The sequence below is a fragment of the Seriola dumerili genome, unplaced genomic scaffold (assembly GCF_002260705.1).
Source record: "Seriola dumerili isolate Sdu_G_001 unplaced genomic scaffold, Sdu_1.0 BDQW01000219.1, whole genome shotgun sequence".
Classification (NCBI taxonomy): domain Eukaryota; kingdom Metazoa; phylum Chordata; class Actinopteri; order Carangiformes; family Carangidae; genus Seriola; species Seriola dumerili.
The window spans coordinates 5,445,765-5,473,450 of record NW_019174474.1 but is presented as its reverse complement, the minus strand read 5'-3'; the positions used below and the strand labels follow the sequence as shown (position 1 = coordinate 5,473,450).

Here is a 27,686-nt window from a genome sequence, read left to right as displayed (position 1 = left end):
GTGAGGACGACAACATGGCGGCCTCCTTGCGTCTGGGTCGTCAAGGAATTTTATTCGGCCTCAGATTGTCAAATTTTAACAAATGTTTGTGGACCACACACCCATGGCAGGAGCAAGTCAGACACTTCTTTCAATCACCATGGTACCTCGGTGAGTGCTGACTGTCTAATAGATTAATAGTTGTCGTCATTTTCTATGCTGACATTTGCTATCATCATTTTCTATTTTGGTTAATCGTGTAATTTGGTCACCTCACGGCAATTTTGCATAACATGATAGATAATAACAGTATTGTTAAATGGAAATGGACATACATTGTCACCAAACAGCAGCGTGAGGTTGTTTGTGCTGGGTTCAAGTCCAAGTGTCTTAGCTTCAATAGTAGACTGTAGGTGACTTGTGCCACTAGCTTGCTGGAAGAAAAGCCTCTGAAATTGCTCACACAGACAGAGAGCCTTATCAATCCAGGCTGTAGCAAGTGCTATTTAGCAATGCATGGATCTCCCACACTCAAATCTGTCAGTCTGGTAGCCTAAGATTTGATCCCCCTTGTGGTTTCTCACACTTGATACAGTGGGTGCAACGGTTACCCATAGTTTCAACTGTAAAATCTATGGACGGGTGACACATAAAAGGAAAAAACAACAAAAAGTGTCTTAGTAAGGTTTTGGGCCACTATGTGCCGCCAGAACAGCTTTAGTGCTCCTTAATATTAATTCTTCACATCTCTTAACTCTACTGGAGGGATGAACATCATTCTTCCAAAAGATATGTCCTCATTTAGTGTTTTGATTATTTGGTGATGGAGAGCGCTAACATGTCGGTCCAGAATCTCCCATAAGTGTTAAATTGGGTTGAGATCTGGTAACTGCAAAGGCCACAGCATATGATCACATCATTTTCATACTCATTAAATCATTCAGTGACCCCTTGTGCCTTGTGAATGGGGGCATTGGCATGCTGAAAGAGACCACTCGCAGCAGGACAGAAGGCTAAAGGTGGACACTCAAAACAATTTTGCACTGATTTGCAGTGACCCTTCCCTCGAGCAATTATGTCTATGGTGTTGTCTTGGTCTACACTGTATGCACTCGACCACTTGAGGAGAATATGGTGAAGGATGATTCAGGCTAATCACTTTTTTTCCTCATCTCTGTAGACCCCTGCCTATGGATGTTGCACCACTGAACTCTCAAACATGCATTCATGTTTGTAATGAGGGCTTTATACACTGTAAGCCTAGTATAATATTCCTGTCTATGTCTCAATGTCCTTGTGACTGAACTGTGAAATGAAAGCAGCTAAAAAGAATTGAGCACTCATTAATTCCATTATTTAAATCTGTGCTTTTCTTACCATGACATATCAAAATGTCTTCCATGAAAAAAGGCTGACTGGATCCAGTGGTCAGACTACTATAATAGACCCTTCTCGGGCAGACATTTTGACCTTTCAAATCCGGAACAGCACATTAATAATATTAATGATGGCTGAATTCCATTTAGGTGAGCCAGTTTCAAGGCTCTGATATTGTGCATGCTGGCTCACTGACATTGCTTACTGGAACGTAGCCATTGTTGGTTCTATTTTTTGAAGAGCCAAAATGTCTGTGAAAAAAACACACACTATCTGTATAGATCCATAAGTAATGTTTGTTTAACAGTTGACATGTTAATAGGACATGTTCATCGGTTATTGGCATTCTTCATTTTCAGATGATGATAAAAAATGTAAAAATGAAGTAACAAAAACAACATATAGGAACTATAGGAATATACTGGCTCCCTTTATCTTCTCATTTTTTGTGATATTGCCAAGTATCCAGCAGATGGCAGCATCACACAACATGGCCAGAGACCACATACCTTTTCATGGAAAGTTGGATTTATTGGCACGAGGCAAAGACAGCAAACCCCTACAACCCCTGACATACTTTACTTTGCTCACTTACTCAATTTTATTTTTTGAGTGAATTTTTTAAAACTTTAATAGATGTCACATAGTTGATTGATTAAAAAAGTATAAGTTGTGTTTGTATGTATTGGTTCCAGTGCATTTAGTAATTGAGAAAGACTTCTGGGTTCACACTACCACATGCCAGGATTTTTGATTCTTTATTTATGGTACTGTATTCACAATAATTTGCACTATAAGAGAGAGACATATAAAGATAGCTTAAAATTGCTTTTGATCTCACATTTCTTCCAGTGATTCCATTTAGATTCTATGATGAATATTTGAGAAACGTCTGCCTGTACAAGCAGCATCATATCTCTTAGACATTTAATTTTTCAGTCTACCTATGGTATCTATATCACTATTTCTTTCTATAAATCATACATTTTATGTCTGTGCAGAGTACTGAGCATTTCATGTTTCATGTCTGAGCAATTACCCAGACTGCGCTTTCATCTGCAGTATTGCAGGGTAGTTGTACTAAAGCAGTGATGCCACTGTAGCTTGGATATGTGCTTTCCTCTGGCAGCCTGAAGATCCAGTGTCCAACACAGTGCTGTGAGCCAGTTGAACTCTGGCCTTATGAGTGGCTGCAGCTGGTGACAGTGGGGGTCTTTGATGGTAGGTCGAATCCCTGTGAGAATATGACTGCCTCTGCAGCCTCTGGTTCCGTGTCAGCCAGAATCACAATTACATAAGTGACCTGCCAGCATTCCTCTGTCATAGTGGCAGTGTCTCTTCCTGCCGAGCTGAACATGTTGAACCCCCTGAGGCCAAATTCCAGCCAAACACTACTTCTTCTGGGCATGACACCTGATTTACTTTGACATTCACATAGCTGAGTTGAAGTTGAAAGACCTAGCTGTAGGAAGGTTCTGAGTATGATTGTTGTGGAAATATTTTTTGCTTTACTTTTAAGTATGATGACTGTTGACATTGCTACTGCTACCTAAGTGTAAATTATGTTATTTTCATTTTATCCTCTAGGTGTCAGTGCACTCAAAGTGCAAATGCCTGCTCTGTCCCCCACCATGGAGGAGGGAAACATAGTCAAATGGCTGAAGAAGGAAGGTAAAAGAAACAGATGACATAATACTTTCTTTGCAAGCTCTCACTACCACACTGTTCTGCTTGACTTCTCTTAACTAAGCTGCTAAAACTTCTGTGTGTTATAATTTGTTATCCAACAAATTGCATTTTCTTCTACATGTAATTCCCTTCTCGTTGATGTTACTACATTCGTAATGTTCCCTCCCAGTCAAAACATATGCAATTCTAACAGTAACAAGCACTGCGCCTGCGTTCATTACATCAAAAAGCTGAATGTTTCTTTTTTCGCAAAATGATGGACCCACGGCCACACTTATCATTTACTCTGTGACATCATTCTGCTCTGTAAGGCAGAAGCTTGAGCAGTGGAGCACCTGAGGGCCTCTGGTGGCTAATTGGCTCAAGGAAGCACAGCAGTCACAATTCATCACTGCTTAGCAACTCTGCTCAGCCATGCGCCGTAGCCACACTCTCATTTATCAGGAGGCAGCACACTGAATTCTGATTGGCTCCTCTGCTGTGTTGCCATGTGCTTCTGTGGCTCGGGGTGAGATATGTACATGTGTGTGTAAGTGAGAAAAGGAAAAGAAGGAAAAATACATTCTCAGTGACAAGCAAAACACATCCAGGATGCTACTTTCTGTCCCCAAACTCGTTATATGATTTTAAGAGAGCTTCCAAAAAGCACTTATTTTGTATGTTTGTGATATGATTAACTGCTTTACATGGAACCTTGTGTGAAGAAGTGTTTTTTGTAGCATGGAAAACGCTACAGTTTAACACAGAATAAAACCCCTTCTCTGGAACTGTTATACTTATACTGTTATATTGTTATACTGTTCCTGCTATTTGTTCTGTACAACTAGTATCTTAACGTATTTAATCAGCCAGCCAAATTCAAAGTGAAGCTATAATTAAAAAACAGATAAGACTTACAATGTCTTTTTGCAAGCATAGCAATGCTACTATATGATTACAACACAGCTGGCCAATAAGTGCTGTAAATGTCATGAGTAAATGATTTGTTAACACGGTCATACATTAGCTTGTAATATTATTGTAAATTGGCAACACAGCAGCACCAGAATGAATTACTGTTAATGTCAATCTGCATATAAACAAACTAACACTGTCCATAGAAAGTAAATCTACTGTAGATCACGTATACATTTGAACTAAGGTTATAAACAACCAAAAAACTTTAAGCCGTTGCTTTCAAGGGCCTGAGAAAAATGTAAGACATGGGTGAAGCTGTCATCATACACACGTCTGCACCACGCAACTTGTTTACATGTATTCAATGCAAACCAATGTAATACTGTGCATGAATTATGTTCAATTACCACATGTACATTAACTCTCTTTAACTGACTTAAATCAGAGGACAGAACAGTAGCCTGAGTGTCTTTTTTTGTTGTTTTTCCCACTGCCTTTCTGGTTGAGCAGAAGTGAAAAGGCTCAGGGTCGCCTGTTTAATCTTTAATATTGCACATCACACCTAACCCCTGGGGTCAGATGGTGTTAAAGCCTCATACAAATCCAATCTTGACTCTACTACTGCTTGCTCTCAGGGGCTTCCAACGTCAATACTGCCTCTGCTCTTTCAACCTTCCCCTCACCCACCCCCATCTACTCTTCCCTTGACTCACCCGTTTTCCTTCCCATACATCTCGCATTCTTAAATACAGCCTACAAACGCTTTTTCAATTTAGGTATTAATATGAGATTTTATGAGATACTTTTTGCCTTTGTCATGGCACTGCCCTTGATTTTCCATCTCTTTGTTACATTCCCAGATGCACCCCTCTTACAGCTTTTTCTGCCAGATGATACGAACGTGACCAGATGTCAGATCTGGATAACCCTTGACCTTTTTCCCCATATACCCTTACCTCCGTGTCACATCTTAACACATGGACGTATGCCACAAAGAGGTTTCAATCATACTGTGCATTGCCTTGACTATCTGTTACAAGAACATGCTTTAACTTCAACATTAAACTAGTGATTCTAGCAAGCATTTCCTGTATAAATGAGCTGCACCACTGACAACAGCCATTTTTCTTTTGCTCCTCTTTTTTTCCATGGACACAATAAGGTCCATTTTTTTCTGTATTTTGCTGTCGGAAGCCCATTTGAGCTGTTGCACAAACAAGTGTAGCTCAGAATGGCTATATGAGCGTGGAAGAACTGAAGCAGTGGCTTCTAATTGCCATCCTCTTTCACCGCTAAGCAGATGCTAATATATTCCAGCTCTCTCATGTAGTAGACCAGTGGGAATCTACTGGGACTTTAAGGATAGGCAAAGATCTCGCCTTCTATCAGACATGCTGCATTTCAGTATCTTTCATTCTTTCCCATGAAACATTGATTAGGCTCATGTCAGCCAAAGCCCGAGCAGATATTTCCCGCATAACCTTTTCGTCCCTTCAATGGAACTCTTTCATTTTTATGGCAACTAATTTGTTCTCTGTGTGTGAAAAGCCCCAGTGAAAGAGCGGTTGTTTTCAACATGCTGCTGATAATTGTGCTTCATGCATTTCCAATCACAGCTGAAATAAATCATTTGCACTTAAAACCTCCTTTCATAATGCAGTAACTTTCAAGTTTGTTTGGTTGATCTGTGCTTAGAATGACAAATAAACGTTTATGTCATATTTCAAGTTCGTGGGTGTGTTTCTTTAACCCCTCAGGTGAGGCAGTGGCAGCAGGTGATGCCCTATGTGAGATTGAGACTGACAAGGCTGTTGTTACCATGGAGTCTAATGATGATGGCGTCTTGGCCAAGATTTTGGTGAGTATGCAGACACACACATAAACATCCTCTGCAGGAAAGGATTATATATGGCAATGCATTTGCAGGTACAGTCATATTTAAGCTTTGGCTATGGCTTTGGTGCATTACCTATAAAAGTGGGGAGTTGGGGGTGTATTTAAATCCTGTGTATTTAAGTATGTGTCAGCACCAGGATTTTAAATTGTACTTTTAGACAATATTAGTCTTTAGTTTTCAGTTCTTCTCTTATTATACCTTCAAACTATGTAAAGTCAGCAATTTGCAGTAGCTATGGTGATTATTCAGTTTATATTCACATAGATTATAGTCCTGTTAATATTTGAGTATTGCAGGGTTCCTTAATTGCCTGTACTAATTGGCTATGCTTGTTAAATCTGTTTTCCCTATACAGTGACAGCAAAGCTTTGACAGGGTTTCTTCAGTGACAAATAATTCTCTCCTTCCACCCCCCTATTGTGCTGTTCGTTGTTTGAATTTTTAATCAGCTGCCAAAGACAGAGCGATCAGTTGTCTTTCATCAGTACTCCACCACACATCCGTTCCCTTGAACAGAAAGATAAAGATGTTTTCACATTTTTCGCTTTTTGACTGATCTGTGAGAGATATGAATACAATATGTAAAATGAGAGGAGACAGAGGTTATTTGAATAAGATGAAAGTTTATTTTCCCTATTTTAAAAACTGAAGAATGATGGTGAGGTGTTGCTCTGTTTGTTCCCATGTGTGCACAACAAGCCAAAGCTTTGCTCCATGTCACAGAATGTCTTATCTAATAAAATGACATGTTCCTTGGCCGTGTAATTTTGGACATGCTCGTGTTCTGGTGAAGCCTGAGTGGAGCAGGGTTTAATTAGGCGATGCCTGTTTGTGCAACCTTCACAAAAAAACAAATACACAGCCAGTCTGCACCAGCAGATTCACATAACAAATGCCCACCCAGATTGTCCATGAAGAATATGCAGTCCTTTTAATATGCACTGTCACACACTTAGAAGTGGCTAAATTAATGAATTAATAATCAGAGGGATGAGTGTCAATTATAAACCATATGCTTATATTTCTGCCTTTCACTACACTTGCTTCCATTCTTCCACATTCCCTCACTCCATCCTTGTCTTAGCTGCAGTGGGGATGAGGTAGTTTCCATAGCAACCACCCAAGAACTGGGGGTAAGGGCTTTAGCACTGAAGCTGGCAGAGAAAGATGGTCTGCATTAGATAAGCCCCATAGCTCTTTCTCTCTCTGTCTTTGATAGAGAGTATATGTGTTGTTAATAAGAAAAACAGCAGCTTGTGGCAATATTTTGGAGATTTCTACACTCCCCTACATGGCATGGGCAATGTGGCATCCACTTTGTCTGGGTCAGACTACAATAGCCCTTGATGGTATAATTGTGGCTCCAAGCACCCAGTAGGTTACTAATTTAAAGGCTGCTGTAATTACCTGCCTGTGGCCAAATGCCTGGACAGGCTGCAGTAGATGTGGAACTTCCTGTGCTCCACAGGGGTTATTTATGGGGGTCAAGTACCTCTATGGCCCTCTACCAATTTCCAACCATGGCTCTTGGGGGTGAGAGAATGGGAGAGAGCTCCTGCTCATATTGGGACATAGGGGCTGGGGGTAGGAACACCAGCACCATGAGCACAGATTACTGTATCTCATCATACTCTTACTATGTTGCTCTACCCTGACCTGAGGGCTTCAAGCTGAAAATCTACCTTGGGTACAATCAATCATAGCCTGTAGGAAATGACACATGTTTGCAAATGCATGGATGCACATTGCTCCTCTGTGTTCAGATCTTTTCAAAGATGAATGATACTGAGCATGAAATGGAGAATGTCGGTTTAAAAATGGATTAATAGGTAGATGAATTTGGATGAATTGGTGATCGATGTAATGAATAACGTGACAGTTAGGACTGATGGGTAGATAGTTTGTAAGACTGATAAATTGATGAAGATATCCAACACATTTGGTGATACTAACCTGTCAGTTTCCCATTTATCATTCCCTTTCCTTCCACTCTGCATCTCCACACACGGTCATCCAGGAGATCAATTTAAACACCAGCAGCTATGTGTCCTCTAAATCAATAGTTAGTATAAATCACTCTCTGACCTTTTGAGGTCAAAATAGAAGAAAGGCCTGTGTCTTTTGTCAAAACAGGAGTACATAACCTGTGGGCTGTTGGCAAAAAGACTTATTTGGATAAGTTTATAATTCATGTTTTTCTTCAAGAAAGATCAGCTGGGGAAATGTGGGGAGGTGGCACATAACGGTTATGGTGTCTTTACTTTTCCTTGACAGTTTAAACTCACAGTGTTAAGGTTAGACAGCTAAACAAATATGAGTCTAAAAAAATTAGACTGGGAGATTGATTCTGCATATCTGGTGTGAATTGTCCTTATGTTTTACATTACATTGGACTGGTCATGTTGTTGCTAAGACTAAGGATGTTGCTGCGGTCCTCTTTGTGCAGTATCTGTCATGCTCTATTGATCAGAAAAAAACATATCTCACTCCCTAAAACAAGATCTCTCTCCTTTTTCTTGTGCATGCTGAGGCTAAATCTACCAAACCTTTGTGCACTGTGAAGTTAAAAGAAATGTTGATAACCGTTGAGGTTAAGCTTATTGTAACTGAGCTGTTTCGACACTCAGTGGGCTTGTATGGGTGTATGATAACAGTTTGGTGATAAGTAGGTTAAACCTCATAAATGGTCTCGTCTGACTTTGTAATATTGTTAGCCTGGCTGATGGGCTCTGAGGAGGTCCCTTAAGAGCCCTTTCAGAGATAAGTTCGACTTTTCCCAGTGAGAATGTTGCCATTGAAATGCCTAACGACTAGATGAGACTTGCAGGCTGTCTTTTTTTACGGTCATGAGCCCATTTACATCGGGCAGCAGAGAAAAGGTGGCTGTGAGGACATGGCATGAAGTTCAGAAGTGGCCATTCATTCTACACCCATGTAGAATGCGTAATGCACAAATTTGCGTTTTGTAAATTGTGAAGGAGGTACAATTTACTTCCTTTCAACTTTCTGTAAGTTTTGCATTGTCCAAGTTTACACAGTGTACCTGTCCAAACACGAGTATAGAAAGATGGTGCAGATAAAATATCTCTTCTAATTTGACATGCTCACAGTAAAGATGGGAATTTACTACTAGCTTTTTCTCTGACAGCAGCACCTCTTCGGGCAGGACCTTGCCAAACACAGTGGATATCTGAACCATTGCAAACAGTGATGTTCGAGCATCATCTACACTTCCCATATGTTTCACTGTGTTCAATAACCATTTGATGGCAGTGTTGAGCCCCACACCACTACAGTGTACTAAGCATGTGTTTATGCAACTACCCACCATGCCTAGCGTATACAGAGCATATGATTTTACCGTGAGAATTCACCCATCCACCCAAGTAGCATGGTAGCAGCTGTGTGTGGTTGTGTGTGTGGTTGTGTGTGTGTATGAGTATGTATAAGAGTACTTTTAAAGTGGTGAGCCATGAAACCACTCTCAGTTTAAAATGTGGCACATATTTTGTTTTTAACTACTATATATGTCACATAAGGTCTCATGTGTGACTCAAGTCCATCACTATCCTGTGTATTTTTGATTATCGTTTCCCCCAGTTTGGCGTCAAATTATGACGCATTCGCTTATGACCTTTTGCTCCGTTGTGGCTGTTAGTTGACGTGTGAGCACATCCCATTGCGTGTGTATTTTTAAGCACTTCACATTCCATAGAATACTAATAATAGTGTATATTAGGTATCACTTCATTTGGTCGATTGTTCTCTTTAGGGGTATGGCTGTCTAACAATTTATCACATAACCACACTTACTGAAGGAAATGTGTTGCTTTGCTAGTCTCTACTGTGTGTATGCCTGTGGGACTGAAGAGAAGGATTTTCTGTGGAAATGTACAGAAGTCCGGATTTCCCCGAGTAGCCCTTAGGCTTTACCCTCATCCATCAACTCCCACTGGCCAAGAGAGGTGCTGTAGAGACATTAAACATGAAGAACGAGGCGTAAGACAGGCTGAACACACAAATGCGCACACAAGCACAAAAAGAAAAAAAAAACACATATGACCGAGAAATTATCCTTAGGGGAAACGATAATCAAAAATACACAGGATAGTGATGGACTTGAGTCACACATGAGACCCGTTGTTGAAGATATCTGTCAAGTTTTGTCAGTATGTTGTTGTTGTTGTGTTGTGTGTTGTTATTTTGTACCAGTAGATTAGAATAGCTTTGTTCTTACCATCACCATTAAGTTTGTTAATACAAGTGCAACACAGAAATTATTTCACGGTAAATTCCGATGTCGCCAAGGGAGTATTATCAAAAATGTATTTATTTACTAAATCGGCTGTAGGTAAATATTAAAGGTTAGTGCCTCAGTGCAACAGCACTTTGCACAGCATTGCTACTTACTTTCTCAGTCTCCAAGTTAATTTACACGGTCATCTTTGTATGTTTATCTCCATAACCTTGCTGCGGGACAGTTAGGTCTACATTGAACTAAAGCAGCACAGAATAAGCATGGGAGTGCATGTCTTTCTACCAGTGAGCACAGCTGTTCATATATTCCGCTGTCCGTTCCAGTTTGGTGAATATGATTATTAGGGTGCTTCTTATGTTTTTGCAAGCCTGTTAGAAGGAGGGGGTGACAGTGGAGTACGTTGACAACTGTGGATTTACTAATAGTGCTCTCACTTTGCACCATTTTATTGTGAAATGATATCAAATTTTTTCTTTTTTTTTTTATTAAGAATTGCAGGTTATCAACTCTTGGCTGATCAGTGGTGTAGGTGGATGATTAAATGAAAGAGCACAGCTAGAGTCAGGTGTCTTTTTGCCATTTTCGGAGGGCCGTCCTTTACTTCCTCTTCTTCTCTCCTTGTATTGAGCTGTATCTTTAAGAGACAGCTCACTAAGTGGATACCTTTTTGAAAAGAGATGAAGTGAAGTAGCCCAGCCCTGTGTATTGTGCCTTGCCTTTCATTTACACTGATCAATATTGACTGAGGACACCTTGCACAGCTCGGGGAAAGTGGGGAAAGCAGCGAAAGCAGTGGATTTGGAGTACTCTTTAACAAGATAGTGAATCAATGGTTGACAGCTTTGAACAGCATGAAAACACATCTATTGCTCTCCAAGAACCTATTCCAGCACAGTCAGGTTCTTTGTCACGTTAACAGCAGAAGAAAATGGGAGTGATGGAAATTGATGTGAACAAGAATGCAATGTCATTTTTCAAGAGGTTCTCTAATAACGGCTGTCAAGAGGTTTGTCTGTTCAATGACCACCGGCGAACTGATTAACTTCAGTATCACTTCCCCTTCATTTATTCTTTTATTCAAAATTATGCACTAGGAGACCTTCACCTTTTATTAAAAATAATCTCAGTTGCACTTGAAGTGACTGAACCTGTTTTGCTAATATTCCCCCCATACTGTATAAGTAGCTCTCTCACCCTCTTTTCAGATGGAGGAGGGCAGCCGCAATGTGCGGCTGGGCACTCTCATTGCCCTCATGGTGGAGGAAGGGCAGGACTGGAAGCAGGTTGAGATCCCCCCTCCAGATGCTGCAGCTCCATCTGCAGCTCCACCTGCTACACATGCAGCCGCTGCCCCAGTTGTGCCCCCTGCTGCTCCCTCTCCACCTCCTCTACCGAAACCAGCCACTTCAGGACCGTGAGTGCTGCCTTCTATCTTTTTAACTGTTCCAATTCATACCCCTCTACTATTAATCAACTGGCAGCAAATTGCTAATACCTCTAGAGTGAATAGAGGTCTATGCACACACCACTGTGGTCATAATGGAGGGTTACAGCTCCTGGGCAGCAGTGGATGTGAACGTCTAAGTTTAAAATGTAGCTATATCAACATAATTCAGATTTATATGCTGTTTAGGCCTTAAAACAAGCTTGATTTTGTTCATATGTCAGTGTCTTGTTGAATTACCCATACTATGAGTCAGCTCTTTGTCATAGAGCTGTTAAAACAACTGATCAGCAAATGAGCTGATTCTAGAGACTAGCGCAGTGTTAGCATTAGCATTAGGTTATGCTAGTTTCTTTTTAAACATAGTTCTTAAATTACCCATCTGTGTTGTTTAAAATAGCCTTTAACCAGATTCAGTAGCTTAAAGATACATGAAGAATGAGTTGAAAATCATCCCTCTTTTTTCAGTGTACAGCTGTGGTGATTTATGGTCTTTGTGTCCACTACCATCTAACTTGCTGAATAAGGTTGTCTTTCTCTGCTCTCATTTCAAAATATGTGAGATCCTACCTGACCCCTGTTTACACAATAAATACTGCTGTGGAAAGCAAAGGAGCTGCCACAGAACAAACAGGGCCTATTTGTTATGCAAACTTTTCTGAGCCAGTCCACATATTCAGATTTGCACCTTGGCTGCATCAGTTTGACAGGGGTGAAAGATGAAAGGTGAATGTGTTGTGCTGCAAGCATGATTATTAGGAAAAGGATGCAGAAATGGGCCATATTAAGGTAGTCTATCTCAATACCACTGATGGACAGTTTGACACTAACTTTGTTCATTCCAGACTGGAAAAGAAACAACATGGATAGATTGTCATGTGCTGTATACAAGTATGTAGATTTGATTTGAGTAAGAATTGATATAATGATATAAACACAGCTTTGACTTTGGCAGTACATTGACAGTTCATTGGTATGTTTATAAATACATGGTTATCTACTGCTATTTCTAAAAGGGATTTGACTTTTTTTTAATAATTAACACCAGGATGAAAGTCTTTAAAACAAAAGCATAAAACTTGAAATGAAAATATTGTATAATTGTGTCATGCTCTCTCTCCTGTTCAGCTTACGTCTGAGTCCAGCAGCGAGACACATCCTGGACACCCATGGTGTGGATCCAAAACTGGCAACACCCACTGGACCAAGGGGACTTATCACTAAGGAGTGAGTATTAATGAATGGGTTAGCTTTAAGTCACAGAACATGCAAGTTGTGCTTTTCCTAATGCAACAACATATGATGTATAATCTCTGAGTTTCCACCAGGTTATTCCAAGCCCAGCGGCCTCTGAACCTAAGCATTCGGGAATTTGGTGCGGAAACCTTAAATATAATGGTTGGAAAGCTCATCAGCAACATCTTTTGTTTAAAGTACTTCATACAATGCAGCTTTAAAAATAGTATGATAAGCCATGTAGATCAATTCAGCAGGTCAAAGAAGAATTAATTTCAAGAAGAAGATTTAAAAATGAAGAAATTAGTTTTACATTTAGCCAACACTTTGTCATTTGTTCAAACTGGAAGCGATATGTCAGCAGTAGGTGCTTGTTCTCCACTTTAATAGGCCCATCAGATTGGACGGGTCCCCTTGTGGCCATCATAGTATCTCTGAAGGAAAGAGATGTCAGGCAGAGCAAGGCAGGTCATGGACACAGTGTAGGCAGTGTGAATGAAAATGAAAATCTGGGAGAGACTAGATGAGTGAAAAAGTGCGAAGAGGTGGATAAGATTTAAGGTGCTTTAATCCTGTTAAGTGGTGAATTCAGACTAAAGAAAGCTGTGAACACACACACACACACACACACACACACACAAACACACAAACACAAACACACAAACACAAACACACACAGCTCTAATGCTACCTGCTGTCAGTGGGGACCTGATTGAATGCTCTCGTTACCCACCTAACACCCTGCTGGGGAATCTCATTAAGAACTTCTGTCGCCATAGCAACCTATTCTCCAGGACCCACTGGTGACCATAGAAACGCAGACCATATGTTTTCGGTGATGTGTGTCAGTAAAAGAGAAATACATTTGAAGCTTAATAAACCAAACACTGTAAAGAGTGATAGCTCATAGAAATTCAGCGAAGCCTTTCTTCTTAATGCATACCTTGTAAATGTATCAAAAATGGTTGATTTAAAGCTGGATTTATGGTGTAACCACAATAATTTATATGTTGTAAAACACCGGTCTTATTAGTCCTAATAACAAAGTTTGTCAAGATGAGAGAGCATCTCATATGCCCCCTTTTTTAGGCAATGTAGAATAGAGTAGAGTATTTTTCTCAGAAGTCTGGTACCAGGTTTGTACCCTTTCTGCCTACAGAAAATTACAATTCAAAATGTATGATACAAACTTTACTAACTAGCAAAAAGGGAACACTGTTGAGAGAAGGCAATTCCTTTGGTATAAAGCTGTAATTAAGTAGTTGTAGTTAATCAACACAAGCATGCAAGCAAGAGTGTCAACATGATTTCTAGGTTTTGAAGTTTAGATTGTTTTACTAATGTCGTTTAATTATATCCCAATGATTTGCTTTGACATGATTCCTCAGTTGCCTCTCCTTTAACCATGTGTTGAGACTTGCATGAATGGTTTGCCTATTCACTTATTGACACTTTAGCTGGCTAATTAGCTCAGTACGTCTTTAAACAGGAGGGCTGATGCTGAAAGAAGACAGAAGAAGGTTCAGCAGGAGATGAGAGTAAAGAGGTTTAAGCAAAAACAATGTGCCTCTTTGCTAAGAGGCCTTCCTGAATTGAATGGTGGGCTGTTATAAACAGTTTGCTTGCCAAGCCACAGAAAAAAAATCTGTAAAGTCTCACTTTTAAGGCACTACAGCACCTAGACTGGAATGGTGTGTTTTTTCTGTTTTTTACATGTCTTCTTTGGAGAGAAAGTGCAATTCAGGTTTTGAAAACAGTTTCAGGAATAGCTGAACACAAATGTAATATGTGGAAGATGCCGAGTACGATTACCAAAATGAATCATCCTTTAAAACGCTTCACAAAAGCTCTGTAGATGACAAGTCTGGGGTTGTAGGCTAAAAGCCACAAACTGTGTCATTCTCATGGATGCACTGATCATCAATAAGTGTGTAACGTCTGCTTGCTTGAGCCTGAAAATTCATTCGCCAAAGTTTGGCTTCATGGCATCAGTTTAGCCAGTGACAACTTCGGTAAAGCAGCCAAAGGCAGAACCGAGAGGATTTGTCTGGAAGTGGTCTGTTTAGCATAATTTTAGGAAGAAATAACATATTTAGTACACATCTGGTAACCAGTTGATGCCAAAATTTTAAAATTGGTTTGCTCTAGCCTTTTCCTTCTTGCCAGTGTCCTTGGGAAGCTTAGATGAAAATGGCTGAACCTAGGTATACAGCATGGGCTATAGCTTAGGTATGTTGTGAGACTGAACGGTTCTGTTCTTGTCGGAAACCAAATCTCCTTGTGCAAATAGTTTCACATCGGCTTAGCCCCTTCAAGGGAGAGCAGAATAGACCTGAATTCCCTTCCTTTGTCCTTTGGCACATCAGATAAGACTGAAACCAGGGAAAGGTACCCCTCCCATTCCACCCTAGTGAGGCCCCTCTGTAGTGGGCATGAATAACAGAGGTCATGCAACCCAGAGATGAGATCATAGCATGTTACATAATCCACAGCAGGGTTTAAAAACACACTGAGTACAAAGACACACTTTTGTATCACGGCATTTTCTCCTCTTATCTTTTATTATTGTCATCATTCATCATTTCCTAAATGTCATGAATAGCCATGTTAGCTAAGAGGCAAGGCTAACAAAGTAATGGGCAAGGTTTTCAATGATTTTTACCTGACCATAGGCCATACCAGTCTTTGTTTGTATTTTCCTATAGGCAGAATGACTGTATGACTGCATCCTGTGTAAATGTGGGGGAAACACTAAGTTATATTTAGAGGATGATTCTTGGATTTGTTGGATTTTTAATTACTGATAAGTAGAAGTATACATTTATCATCAGCCTTCTGATTTCACAGATTAAGCAAGTAGCCCATTTAAGCTATCAGCTCCTTCCTTTACGTACTAATTACAAGCTGCCATTTTGGTTGTGCCAGTCAGTTTAAGATATATTCAGAATTTAAACATCAATTAATCGACTTCTAAGCAACAAATCTAAAATAAATACACTTTCTTTGGCACTCACAGAATTCTTACATCTCTATTTATTTTACTTTTTGCTTCCTGCAGCATAGCAGTAAAGTACTATGAATGCAAAACTTATGAAAAAGGGTTAAATAGCAATGGGGGCTGACCCAAAAGAGCAGAGACATGTTTGACCTTGACCAACACAGGAATTCATTAATAACAAAAGGTTTGTTTGTTCCCTGACCCTCTGTCATATACAACTCCAGACCTGCACATTAGAAGTCATTGACAGTAGAAGACAAAGTTTATTCATGTCTGTCTGTACATTTGGTGCTCATTTTAGCTGTGTGTGTGTGTGTGTGTGTGTGTGTGTGTGTTTGTGTGTGTGAGTGTGTGAGTGTGTGAGAGAGAGACAGCACTGCCTCAGCTCCTTTTTAATATTCCAGTCACCCTCTTTCAGTCTTTCGGAGGCTCCTTTGCCTTGGCTGTCAGTAGTCAGTAGGGGTGTACATGGTGGGTGTGAAAAGCACATGCCGTCCAGCTACTCAAAAGGTATCTACGGTGTCATCGTCAAGTGGCACTGTAGGCTGCTATTGACTTGACTGCCTCTTATTTCATAACAGAAACATTGTTTGAATTTGTATACTGGATCTTCTTATACATTCTCACAATTTTTTAAATTAAAATACTAAGCATTCTGGGTCTCTTTTCATTTCTCTTTACTTTTTTTTTTTACTGACATTTAATGTTTAATTTCATATGAATCATCTTTTTTTTTTATTTCCTCCCTTCCTTTTTTTTCAAATTCAAATTCAAATCAAGTCATATACAATCTCTATGTTGCAATGTCTTTTTATTTATTATGTGGTGGTCTTTAAATTTGTCAGCAGTCTGTCAGGTTAGGGGGATTTCCAAACTGCCTCAGTCCCTCTACAAAGAAATAGCTTTATCAAGTGAGAGAAAAGGAGGAACTAGTGTGATGGAGGAAATAAAAAAGACACCGTTCAGAGAGGAACAGTGAGAAAATAGCTGTGGGGCCCAGACGGTTCCCGGCTGCATGGTGAGGTCAGAGGCAGCTGGTCCAGACAAAAGACTGGATGCATGTGGGGAGGTGGACCCCAGTGCATTGCACTGGAAGCGCAGAGCTTCAAGCGGGCACACGTGATACCTGCCCCTCCCACTGCTTTTGCTGCTAAGAACAAAATTAATGGGTGAAAAAAAAATCCAGGGCTCTACTGTTGATGATACATACATACAACCTTATGAAACAGCAGAGACATGCAGCTTTACATAAGGTGTCTTCACCAAAAAGTCTGTCTTACTTCATTTTTGGAAAAAGATGCTGTATGAAATGTAGGGATTTCGATTGGCTTCCCATACCAGGGGAAAGTATAATTAAGCCAAGGTTTTGAATAAGCTTGTCCCTTGCTGCAGCTGTCACCTGATCCTTCCTGGCCTGATGCGGTTTGTTTGTGACATGCAAATGATTCTCATGATTCTCCCATCCACCGGAGGACAACCGAAAGTTACCCATCTCTCTACAAGCCTGACACAAAACTAGACAAAAATGGCAGAGAGCTAGATAGTAGCTTGCAGAGTGGGAGTATATGGGTTAATAATGTATCATTGTACATCATTAACTATGCTAGTGTTGTTTTGTACTTTATTATTTAATTTATAGTGGTCACTGCTCATGCAAAAGAAAATAGTTTTGAATTAATTTTTCACAGTAAAAATTAGGCCGCCATGAATAAATGACATGATGAAAAGCATAGGTTGTAATATCATGATTTCATCTCCTCAGTAGTGGCATACTGGGAATCAGCCAGTATACATGTGCAATTCAACAACAATAAACCCAAATAAAATTGACATGAAAACATGATTGCAGCCTGCAGAATATTTCGGAGGAGGCTGAGAACCATTTCTTCCCATGTAAAACTTGGTGATCAAACAGGTGTTAACATAATGAATATTTCATCCTATCCAGATCAAAATTTTGAGAAAGTGTGCAGTTATTTTTGGGTTTCTGGACAGTCCCTTCACAGAATAATATATTTTTATAATAATATTAAATTATTATGTAGATTTGATTGTCTAAAATGTCAAAGTTACTATATAAAATGAGGCTCCATATAATTTTTTGGTTTTTACTTATTACTTATTATTTTGTTTGTTTAACAGAGATGCATTGAATCTCTTGAAGACATCTCCTGCCCTCAAAGCAACACCAGCCATGGCTGCTCCACCTGCCCCGAGTCCTGTTCCCACCCTGGCAGCTACCCCTCCACCCCCAGGCAGCAGACCCAACATACCTCCTCTCTCTGTACCAGGGAAGCCAGGAGCACCAGTGAGCACTCCTTACATGATCTCTTTCCCTCTCACACAAAAACACATACACACCACAGTGTCTGTTTTGTGGTACTGGATGGCCAACAACAACCCATTTTCCAAAATTTGGCTTGTGTCAGGGCCCTAAAGGGACTGATGACTGATCATCTTGAGTTTTACACACCTGTTATTGGCATCTTTACTCCTGTACTCTTGCCTCTGTATGTATTTGTATTTTTGCACATGGAGTGGGGTTGTTAGTAAGTAACTTCTGATAGCTCAGTTTCTTTTGGTATATTTGGTATGTGGAACACCACAAGCACCGTAATCAGCAAACAAGTTTTTATCTTGGTTTCCAGATTCAAGTCTTGTTGACAGCCCTTTCTTTAGTTAAGTTTAGTTTTCTGCACCATATTCATTTAGCCTTCATGGGCTATGTATTTTTGACTGACTCATAGCAGGTGAGATATGTCTATAACTCTTTTTTTTTTCTTGTCCCTAATTTTTCCCTGTTCTCTCTCTCAAAATGTCCTCTGCTTCTCATTCAATTATTTACCTCTCCTTCCCTCCACCTGTCCTCCTCAGGGCACTTTCACAGAGATCCCAGCCTCAAATGTCCGCCGTGTGATTGCTCAAAGACTAACGCAATCGAAGACCACCATCCCCCATGCGTATGCCTCTGTTGACTGTGACATGGCTGCCGTCATGCAGCTCCGCAGTGACTTGGCCAAAGGTAAAAACACAAGACTTGTGAGCGAGTGTTGACGCATTGTCACTATTCTTTACATGCGTTAGTGACATTTCCATCAGTCAATATCTGACAGTAACATTTGGAAGGAAACTTTTCCATGAAGATGTGGATTTCAGGGTTTTCACATGACTTTTCATTTGACAAAGACAACAGTCATTGAAAGAACCTGTGGTACATGTCCTCTCAGTCAGGGTAGTCATGTTCTTCAGATCTGGTCTTTCTTCACACCATACATCACAACATAAGGCCGATCATATGTTCGTAAGACACCCACAGTGTTTTAGCACAGAGCCGTAATCTATAATTTCAGGGTGGCTGTCTCTGCTATCTTGAAATGTCTCTCTTCAATTTAGAAAGTAAATTATATCAACAAACAAGTTCACTAAACAAAACTGGTTGGAATTGAAGCCGTTTTCATTTACAACAGTGAGGTTTCATTCATGTAGTTGTTTCTTTGTGTTTACAGAAGAGTAAAGTATTTTACCAAAGTTAATTATTTCTCTCTGGTTCAAAGTGTTTCAGATGGATTCTTTAGAGTCTTGCCTCTGTGGCTTTTTCTGTGTGATAAATTACAGTATTCATGATAAAGAAGAGACTCTATAGAAAGGACTATGTTTGAGGGTTATGTGTGCTAGAGAATAAAAGCTTTGTCCATCCATACATTATTAATAAGGCAGGTAATGTATGGCTAGTGTGAGCCTGGTAGAGCTTGATTAATAAATAGAATACTAGCAGGACCTAGCTGTGTTTTCCCCATGTTTTTGCAAGCAGCTCTTTCCTCAGCTTCACATCCTCCTCTGGCAATGGTATTGAGTAACCCACTACTTCCTGTGCAACACCCACCAGGATGTGTGTTTTTAAGATGAAGGTGTGTCACAATAGTGACCCTTCAACATTTCGCCATATTCAGCAAAGAGAATATTTATCCTTAATAGCCGCTTTTCATGGATTCCTTAAATGTAACCTGTGCTTACTTTGGGCCATTTTCATGTTGATATAGCAAGAGTGCTTGGTCAGTTTCCTATTTTTAAACACTTAATTCAACACACTATCACATATTTAGGTTTATTTAGCTTAAATTTGCCTAACTGTTGAACAAACAGTAAATCTCTCTGGGTCATGTCTTTTTGATGGAGGAAACGGGACGGCCATTCCAGACCTATTAGCGAGGTTGTGTGTGTATGAGGGATTCTCTCTCCGGTTGTTTTTGTGGACTCTCATTGTTCAGGAGCAGCGCGATTTCACGGTTAGCTCGTTAATCATCCCGCTCACAGCATTCATAACTGTCTGGTACAGCACTAATGGACACTAGTAAAAGTTGGCTGCGTTGCCAGGCTGAACCTGCCTGGTCTGCTGGTGTCAAATACAGAGAGGGAAGGGGAGCAAATGCTCAAGACTGAGTCAAATAGAGAGGGACTGATTCTGATCAGCTGGAGTACAGGACAACACAATATTGGATTTTCTTTCCACCTGAGGGAGTGTGTAGTATCATTCATTTACACTAGTGTGTGTGTGTGTGTGTGTGTGTGTGTGTGTGTGTGTGTGTGTGTGTGTGTGTACAGCGCTATGCTAATATTTTCCATTTAGAACTTGCCCCTAAACAAGCTGCTATGTGCAGTATCACACATCAGAGGTCTTGTACAGAACGTGCCCATATGTGCATTTGTTACCCTTATCTGACTTTGACCCTTCCTTGACAGTACCTACCAGACCAGCATTTATTAGCTTTCCATGGTAACAAGCAGAAATCCCTGGTGTTGATTCTCATTTGAGCTTGAATCAAGCTCACATACTGTGTCTTCTTTGTCTTTTCAGAACAGATCAAAGTGTCTGTTAATGATTTCATTATCAAGGCAGCTGCTGTTGCACTGAAAGTAAGTATTGTTAAGAATCTTTTTTTTTTTTGCTGTCATTTTCATGCCAAGCTTTTTGTTTATTCATCATTACTCTGTATATTTATAATATCCTATTCTACTTACTACATGCCGTCAAGCATCTGATCTTTTTTGTCTTTCATAGCTTAACACTGTAACACACAGAGAGTTCATACTGTAAATGATTTCCAAGTTACCATTGGTCACTGTTGTCCCTGTTGCTAAGGTATTGGTGGTGGTGGTGAATCAATAGCCTTGCCCTTATAAGATGAAACTAAATATAGACGCAAACTCTTAGTTAATTTTGTTCTTGTAATGGAAAATATGAGTAAATTCTTTAACCGTCCACCTCCCTGAGCAGTTTAAGAAAACACAAATTGAGAGAAAGAAATCTCAAAAATGCATGTTTACGTTTACATTTTTTTAAGGGAATGCTGTAAAGAAAGCTGCTGCTGTTTGATTTGAGGAATGCATGGGGGAAATGCAGGTTAAAAATAGATGCAGCCCTGTGGTAATTTAATTATTTCAGCAGGGAATTTCTCAGCAGCATCTGATAAGAACAGCACTGCCTATCAACCTACATATTTTTAATCACTTATCGTGGAATATTATATCTGCTTCAGTGAATATGTGTCAACCTTAAGCATTTACATGTACTAGACACCATGGGTGCTCGGCATTGCACCATAGAGACTGTAGGAAGACATGTAGACACACTGCCGCATGAAGCAGCAACTGAGTCTGTGTTACAGTAAATGTTAGGAATGTGGAACAAAAATGTGTACATTTCCCAGTTAATGTGAGTGTAAAATGTACCACAAGATAGTCCAGACACCATGTTTTACTGTACAATGTCCCGCATGACCAGAATACCTCTTTGGCTTTTTCTCTAAACTGAGATTTGTGATTCACTTATGTAACACTGTAACATCAGTAAATTGGCAAAAAAGCAGCTGTACTTTCTCCTGAGTTGACCTATGTACATCAGGAAGTGGCATCTGAGGCCAGGTGTTCATAACCCAAGAATTCAAGATAGATGTTTTGTCAGTTTAGAGTAACCTGTTATAACTGACGCTCCACCACAGAAGATTCATCAAGACCAAATAATTTATTATTATTTTTATTGATTATTGATGATTAAAGTATGATTATGATTATAGTAAATATGTTTTTAGGTTTACTGGCCTGATAGCAAGTGTGTACATTCAACTCCAAACTGAAGAATAATTTTACACATGTAATATGATTTGACTTTTTTGACTGTTATAATTGATTCCTATGCATGCTACAGGGCATGCCATAAAAATGACTTTAATTTGTTTTTCCACACTTATGAACTGCATGGGAACACCATGTAACCGAAGCAGAAAGGCTTTTTTATATGTCTTTGTCACATTATTTTTTCCTGTCAGGGGAAAGTTGACCTACGTACATCAGAAAGTGGCATCTGAGGCCAATTTTGTGTCGCCTTTTTAACAAAGTGGTGTGCAGTGGCATGTGTTGCGCTGTGTTCATAACCCAAGAATTATTTTTCCCTATCAAGGAAAATAAAAATCTGGGCTGACCTCTGACTTTTATCTTAGGAGATGCCAGAAGTAAATGTGACCTGGTCTGGTGATGGACCCCGTGCACTTGATTCAGTCCACATTTCAATCGCTGTGGCGACCGACAAAGGCCTCATTACGCCCATCATCAAGGATGCTGCAAACAAAGGAGTCCAGGAGATCTCAGCAAATGCTAAGGTAAAATTTATAAACCATTCTGTTACAATATGTTATTCAGTAGCCTTGTGAGAGTCGCCTCCTGAAGCTGTCTTGCAACAGAACTTTCCTCATGTTTCTTTGCTGTTGGTAGATCATAACTTCAAGCTGTGGGGGCGTTCAGTGTACCACCTCAGGTGAGGGAGTTGGGACTTGACTGTTCCTAGCTGTATTAGAAAATAAACTCTATTGGCATCTGTAGAGTTGTGCTCATCTAGGCCCCCTGGCTACAACTTTATTGCATTTTTTACTGTTATCCATCAGATTGTGAAGAGGGGAAATAGTCTTTTCAAATCAACTGGATAGATCTCATTAGACTAGGCATAGTTTGATTTTTGGGTTGTTATGTTGCAGGTCTCAGCTGTCACTGGTCACAGGTGGAGTGCAAAGCAACAATGGTCAGCTCTTTCTCCTGCTCACAGTCAGCAGCTGGGGACACACATTTATTCACAAACACACAAATATGCTTTCAAAATCTGATTTGCATGTACACACTTGATGATTCGAGTTTCACTCTCTTTCTCGCCAAAGAGACACACCGATCAAATAGACGAACTCCTGCAGATATCAGGGTAAACAACGTCATATTTCTCACCAGCAGTGACCAGGTCTAATATTCCCCAAATGTTCAGCATCCATATTTATGCATGTTATGTCTCTGTGAAGATATGACTTTGATTCATCAACTGTCAGCAACCAAGCATGGAAGGCTCTTCACTGTTTCCATGAAACAGTGTTGTCAAACTGGAAGACTGCTTTTTATCCTCATGACGCAGCGTTGCCTGAATAGTGTTCACATCACATTTCAGTGTCTGCTGTAGTAATAGTAGCAGTGATAGTAGCAGTAGTAGCTACAGTGGTAATCGTGCTGACAGTGGCTGAAGTCTTTGTAGTAGTGACAATACCAATTTCAACTTGGCAGGGGTGAGAATATGTGTGGTAGTTGTCAATTTAGTTGTCAGTAGTCAATTTATGACTATTCTGCAATGGTGTAAATCCATGCAATCAGATTTTGCAGTAGATGTAAATTGCGTCTGTCTGTCTGTCTGTCTGTCTGTCTGTCTGTCTGTCTGTCTGGACAAGTATCTTAGCACATTAATGCTATACTGTAATGTAAGTGTTAGCAAAACTAGCTGTGAATATGGTGCTTCAGAGTTGATGGAAATGATGTGATGCCTCAACAGGTATGTAAGGATTAGTAATGTTAGTTCGTACATTTGCAACACATTATAACAACACAAAAAGTGATGATTATAGAGTGTGAGCGATCATAGTGTTATATGATATGTTGCAGTACAATACAGCACAGAATAATTGAATAATAATATCTAGAAATTTAATATCATTGTTAATATATCTTTACTTTATTTCTGTCTCCACCTTTTCCCTCTCTCTTCGCTACAGCTAACCTTGTATTACTGTGTCCAATATTAGATGGAATTGCTATAATATGTCCTCTTTGATTAAAAAAAAACAGTCGTTCTGTTCTTAATATCTATTGCCATATACTGTGTGTTAGCAGGGTGGTTTAGGGTTTTTCAATGTTGAGGTGTTTTCCAGTGTGGTTTGATAAAAGTATTACTATCCAATTTCTTGGGTTTTTTGATTTGATCATTTGATCATTAATTTTGATTCAAGTCAGATAATGTAATGTCTGTTGGTACTTACAGGCCAAATTAATGTATGAAATGTTACATTGCCAGTGCACACACATAACAGCTGCTTTAAGGCATGGGGACTAACACTAAAGACGTTTCAATCCTCTTAGGCTTTCAAAATGCACTTTGCCACCCACTACTATTCAGTTCAGTTATGCTGCTGCCTTGAGCTCAGTCTACATTTGAAAGTCCTTATTGGTCTCAAATTAAAATCAACATGTGGTTTGAATGAAGCATGGAGAGGTCGCTGCTGGCTATTGACGATGGAGCGGAACATAAGACTGTTTTTGTTGGAGCTCTTATCTCAAATGTGCCCACCATATCCCACTGTGTGTCAAAGATCCTGTGACTCATTCTCAACATTCTGTGTTGGTTGCATCCCTGCATTAACCTTTAAGTAAATTTCCATTTGAATAACGTTCATGCTGAATAGAGACATGGTGGCCATACAGCAGTTTTCAACTTAACTGAGAGCAATAGCTTGGAAAAAGATGAGTTTACTGATGCATTTTCAGCAAAGTCTGTAGTATAATGCAGAGCCTTTATTTTCAGCAAATTCAATTCAAATTCAAGTCTAATACTTAATCTGTGATATGACTGTATGCTTCTAGACTCACAGGAATCACTCTTAGTGAAGGTAAAGTGGATCATGTGTATGCACACCGAAACAATACCTCAATACCGTTCTCATCCAACAGATATCTTGTATTTTCTCTAAGGGTGTCACTCTCATTTATGTCCTTATGAAACATGGATTCACAGAATCTGGCTGCAGCAATGTGTTAGTTTTCCTCGTCAGGTTCCTCATATTCCATCTGGGTGTTGTCAGTTCCCTTTCTTCATGTAAGCATTGTTTAGTTGATAGTTTCCATTTATCTCAGTGATGGCTATTGGACATGTAATCATTCTTGAACATGATATTTGAAAATTGACCTGTGAAGCCTTTCATCAATATAAATTTGTGACTGAAAGGCTGTCATCACTTTTGATGAATTGCTGTGGATAAGAAGATTGTATAAAATACAAGTTTGTTGTGGGTTGTTGACTAATTAAGATAGAAAATATAAACCTTGTAAAACATCATGGCATAATTTGAATATTTAGTGATGTCTAGCTTTACTTGGTAAACATATCCATTTGGCCTTTTCAGCTTTTTAGCTATGCTAGCAGCATGGCTCAAGGGATGGCGTTGTTAGGTGGTCTGTTGTGTGGTTGGTTGACCACTTGGTCCAGATTTAAATATCACAACAGTTATTGAATGGATTGCCATGAAATATTGTACAGATAACCATTGTCCCCAGACAACAAATTCTAATGAAGTTAGTGTTCCCTCAGCTTTTCCCGTAGAGCCACCAGCAGGTCAAAGTTTTTGCTTGTCCTGTGAAATATATGAACATAAATTTGATGGATAGGCACAAAATCTTGTACGAACATGGTACAGAGCAGATAAATCCTAAGATGGTACTTCCTCGATAAGCTTTAGAGTGTGGTATTTAACAGCAGTTAGCCAGTACTATGTGCACTTATGCCTTTTTTCACATGGACAAATCAGGAGCACTGTGATATATTGCTTGAGTGATGAGTAATGTTTCTTTCATAGGCATTGGCCCAGAAGGCTCGAGATGGGAAACTTCTACCTGAGGAGTACCAGGGAGGCTCATTCAGGTAAACCCAAGACACACATCATCTCTCGGGCAAAGAAGAGACATATGGAAAGTGATGACATTATCAAATTTTATGTTTTTCTCCAATCTTTCGTCTATCGTGCAACTCTCTAATTTTGTCAGTTCAATAAACAGATTTTTTTTTTTTTATGTGTGGGAACAAAGGCCCTTTTGTCTTTAACACCTAATTCAATCTCACAATTTCCTTTCCAGCTCAGAGATAAGATCGACATCATAAATTTTCACCATTATGGCTTAAATCCGGTTTCACAAAGAGTCAGTATATTATGCAGATTCGACATTTCATGTGCTCCTGAACTGAATGTGGTCTTGGGCGACAAGGACCATTAGTTACTGTGCCATCAATTGCAGAAAAGTGGAAGAGAGGCTTTTCAGCTCATTAGAATTAATGGTGTCATTGAGACATAAATGGGGTTTCTGTGTCAGGCAGGAGCGATGAATTCCTATAGAGATGCAGTCCTTTTTGTCCTCCTGAGGATATGTGTGTATGCCATTCCTCTATTCGTTTTTCCATTCCCCTTGAGCTAGAATTCTCATTACGGCAAACTGCCCTCGGGTCAGTCTTACTCACCATACACAGCATTTAGGGAGAGATTTGGAGGGTGGTGCTGCTGTATTCGTCTGTACTGATCACTATTTCATAAAATAAGATGTTCACAGCCAATTATCTTTATACACTTAATTCACCCTCTAATTTTTTATTCACTCACTCTGAGTGGAAATGTTCTTTTTTGCATCAAGGCGCTGGTTTTAGAGCCACCATTAGGTCCATTTAGTTCATTTTTATGCATTTTCTCCCCCACTGAGCTTGACTAATGATGTAATATGTGTACTGCCTCTTCTTTCTTCCCATCACATTCCTTCCTCCCACCCTCCTACATTTCTATCTGTGACAGTATATCTAACCTGGGGATGTTCGGTATCAGTGGCTTCAGCGCTGTGATCAACCCTCCCCAGGCGTGTATCCTCGCTGTCGGGACCTCCAGGGCTGAGCTGCGACTGTGTGAGGATGCCCAGAGCCTGCGCACCCAGCAGCTGATGACAGTTACACTGTCCAGTGACGGACGGCTAGTGGATGACGAATTAGCCTCACGGTTTCTTGATAAATTCCGCGCCAACCTAGAACAACCGCAACGCATGGCCCTAGCCTGAAAAACAAAAAGATAGCGGTGTGAAAGAGATTGGAAAGACATAGGTAAGAAACGCCTGCATGACAAAGCCTGTCTCTTGCTTTTACAAGCAGAGAGCTCCTCAAAAGTTGATTCCCATTCATGCTTGGATTAAGGCTTACAAAGTAGTCTTGTACATAGTGTAAACTTGAGTTTGAGGCTTTCTTCTGACAGATAAATACTAGGCTTTGTGATGGAGGAGTTAAAGTGGGCTTCTGCTAGAGTGGTACAGGATTCTAGCAGTGGTGCCAAATATTACCAAGACAGAAGTGGCATAGCAGGGTGCATCCCACACACTGCAATAGAGATGGTTGTTCTATCACACCAGTGTTGTGTATATATATATAAAGTGGTTATTCCAATTCATGTTCTATTTTCAGTACCAGTGCATCTATTCTGTGTCATTATTACAACACACGCAATAGTACACGGGACTGTAACAGCCCTACTGTACATTTGTCAGAGATATTTATTACTGAACATCATTGGCAATACAGTTTCCAATAAGATTAAACCCACATACCATACATTTCCTATTGTTATGAAATTAAACAGAATTCAAGAATTGAATTAATTGTACATGTTAATATGTTTTAACTTATTTGAAACAGATGCTGTGACATCCCTGAAAACTAAGCTTTCAAGTGTACGTGTAAACAGAATAAATACAATCATTTAGGTTTCGGTGTCTTTAGATGCCAATAAAACACACCGTTCAACCTTCA

At 39.8% G+C, this 27,686-nt stretch overlaps 1 protein-coding gene across 1 annotated transcript; it reads left to right on the top strand.

Moving 5' to 3' along the window:
- On the top strand, nucleotides 1–27,686 carry pdhx (pyruvate dehydrogenase complex component X). Its single transcript, XM_022754758.1, has 11 exons — nucleotides 1–150; nucleotides 2,944–3,027; nucleotides 5,700–5,800; nucleotides 11,303–11,511; nucleotides 12,670–12,768; nucleotides 17,918–18,083; nucleotides 18,650–18,797; nucleotides 20,631–20,689; nucleotides 22,273–22,431; nucleotides 25,708–25,772; nucleotides 26,689–27,686. Exons 1-11 carry the CDS (start codon nucleotides 15–17, stop codon nucleotides 26,942–26,944), a joined length of 1,482 nt encoding a protein of 493 aa, XP_022610479.1. The 5' UTR covers nucleotides 1–14; the 3' UTR covers nucleotides 26,945–27,686.

What these genes read in the sequence shown, in the direction of transcription:
- pdhx (XM_022754758.1), top strand. Translation starts at nt 15, where the DNA reads ATGGCGGCCTCCTTGCGTCTGGGTCGTCAAGGAATTTTATTCGGCCTC. An exon ending in CAAATGGCTGAAGAAGGAAG is followed by an intron (nt 3,028 to 5,699) that starts GTAAAAGAAACA and finishes TTAACCCCTCAG; the next exon opens with GTGAGGCAGTGGCAGCAGGT. An exon ending in CAGCTGCTGTTGCACTGAAA is followed by an intron (nt 20,690 to 22,272) that starts GTAAGTATTGTT and finishes CTTTTATCTTAG; the next exon opens with GAGATGCCAGAAGTAAATGT.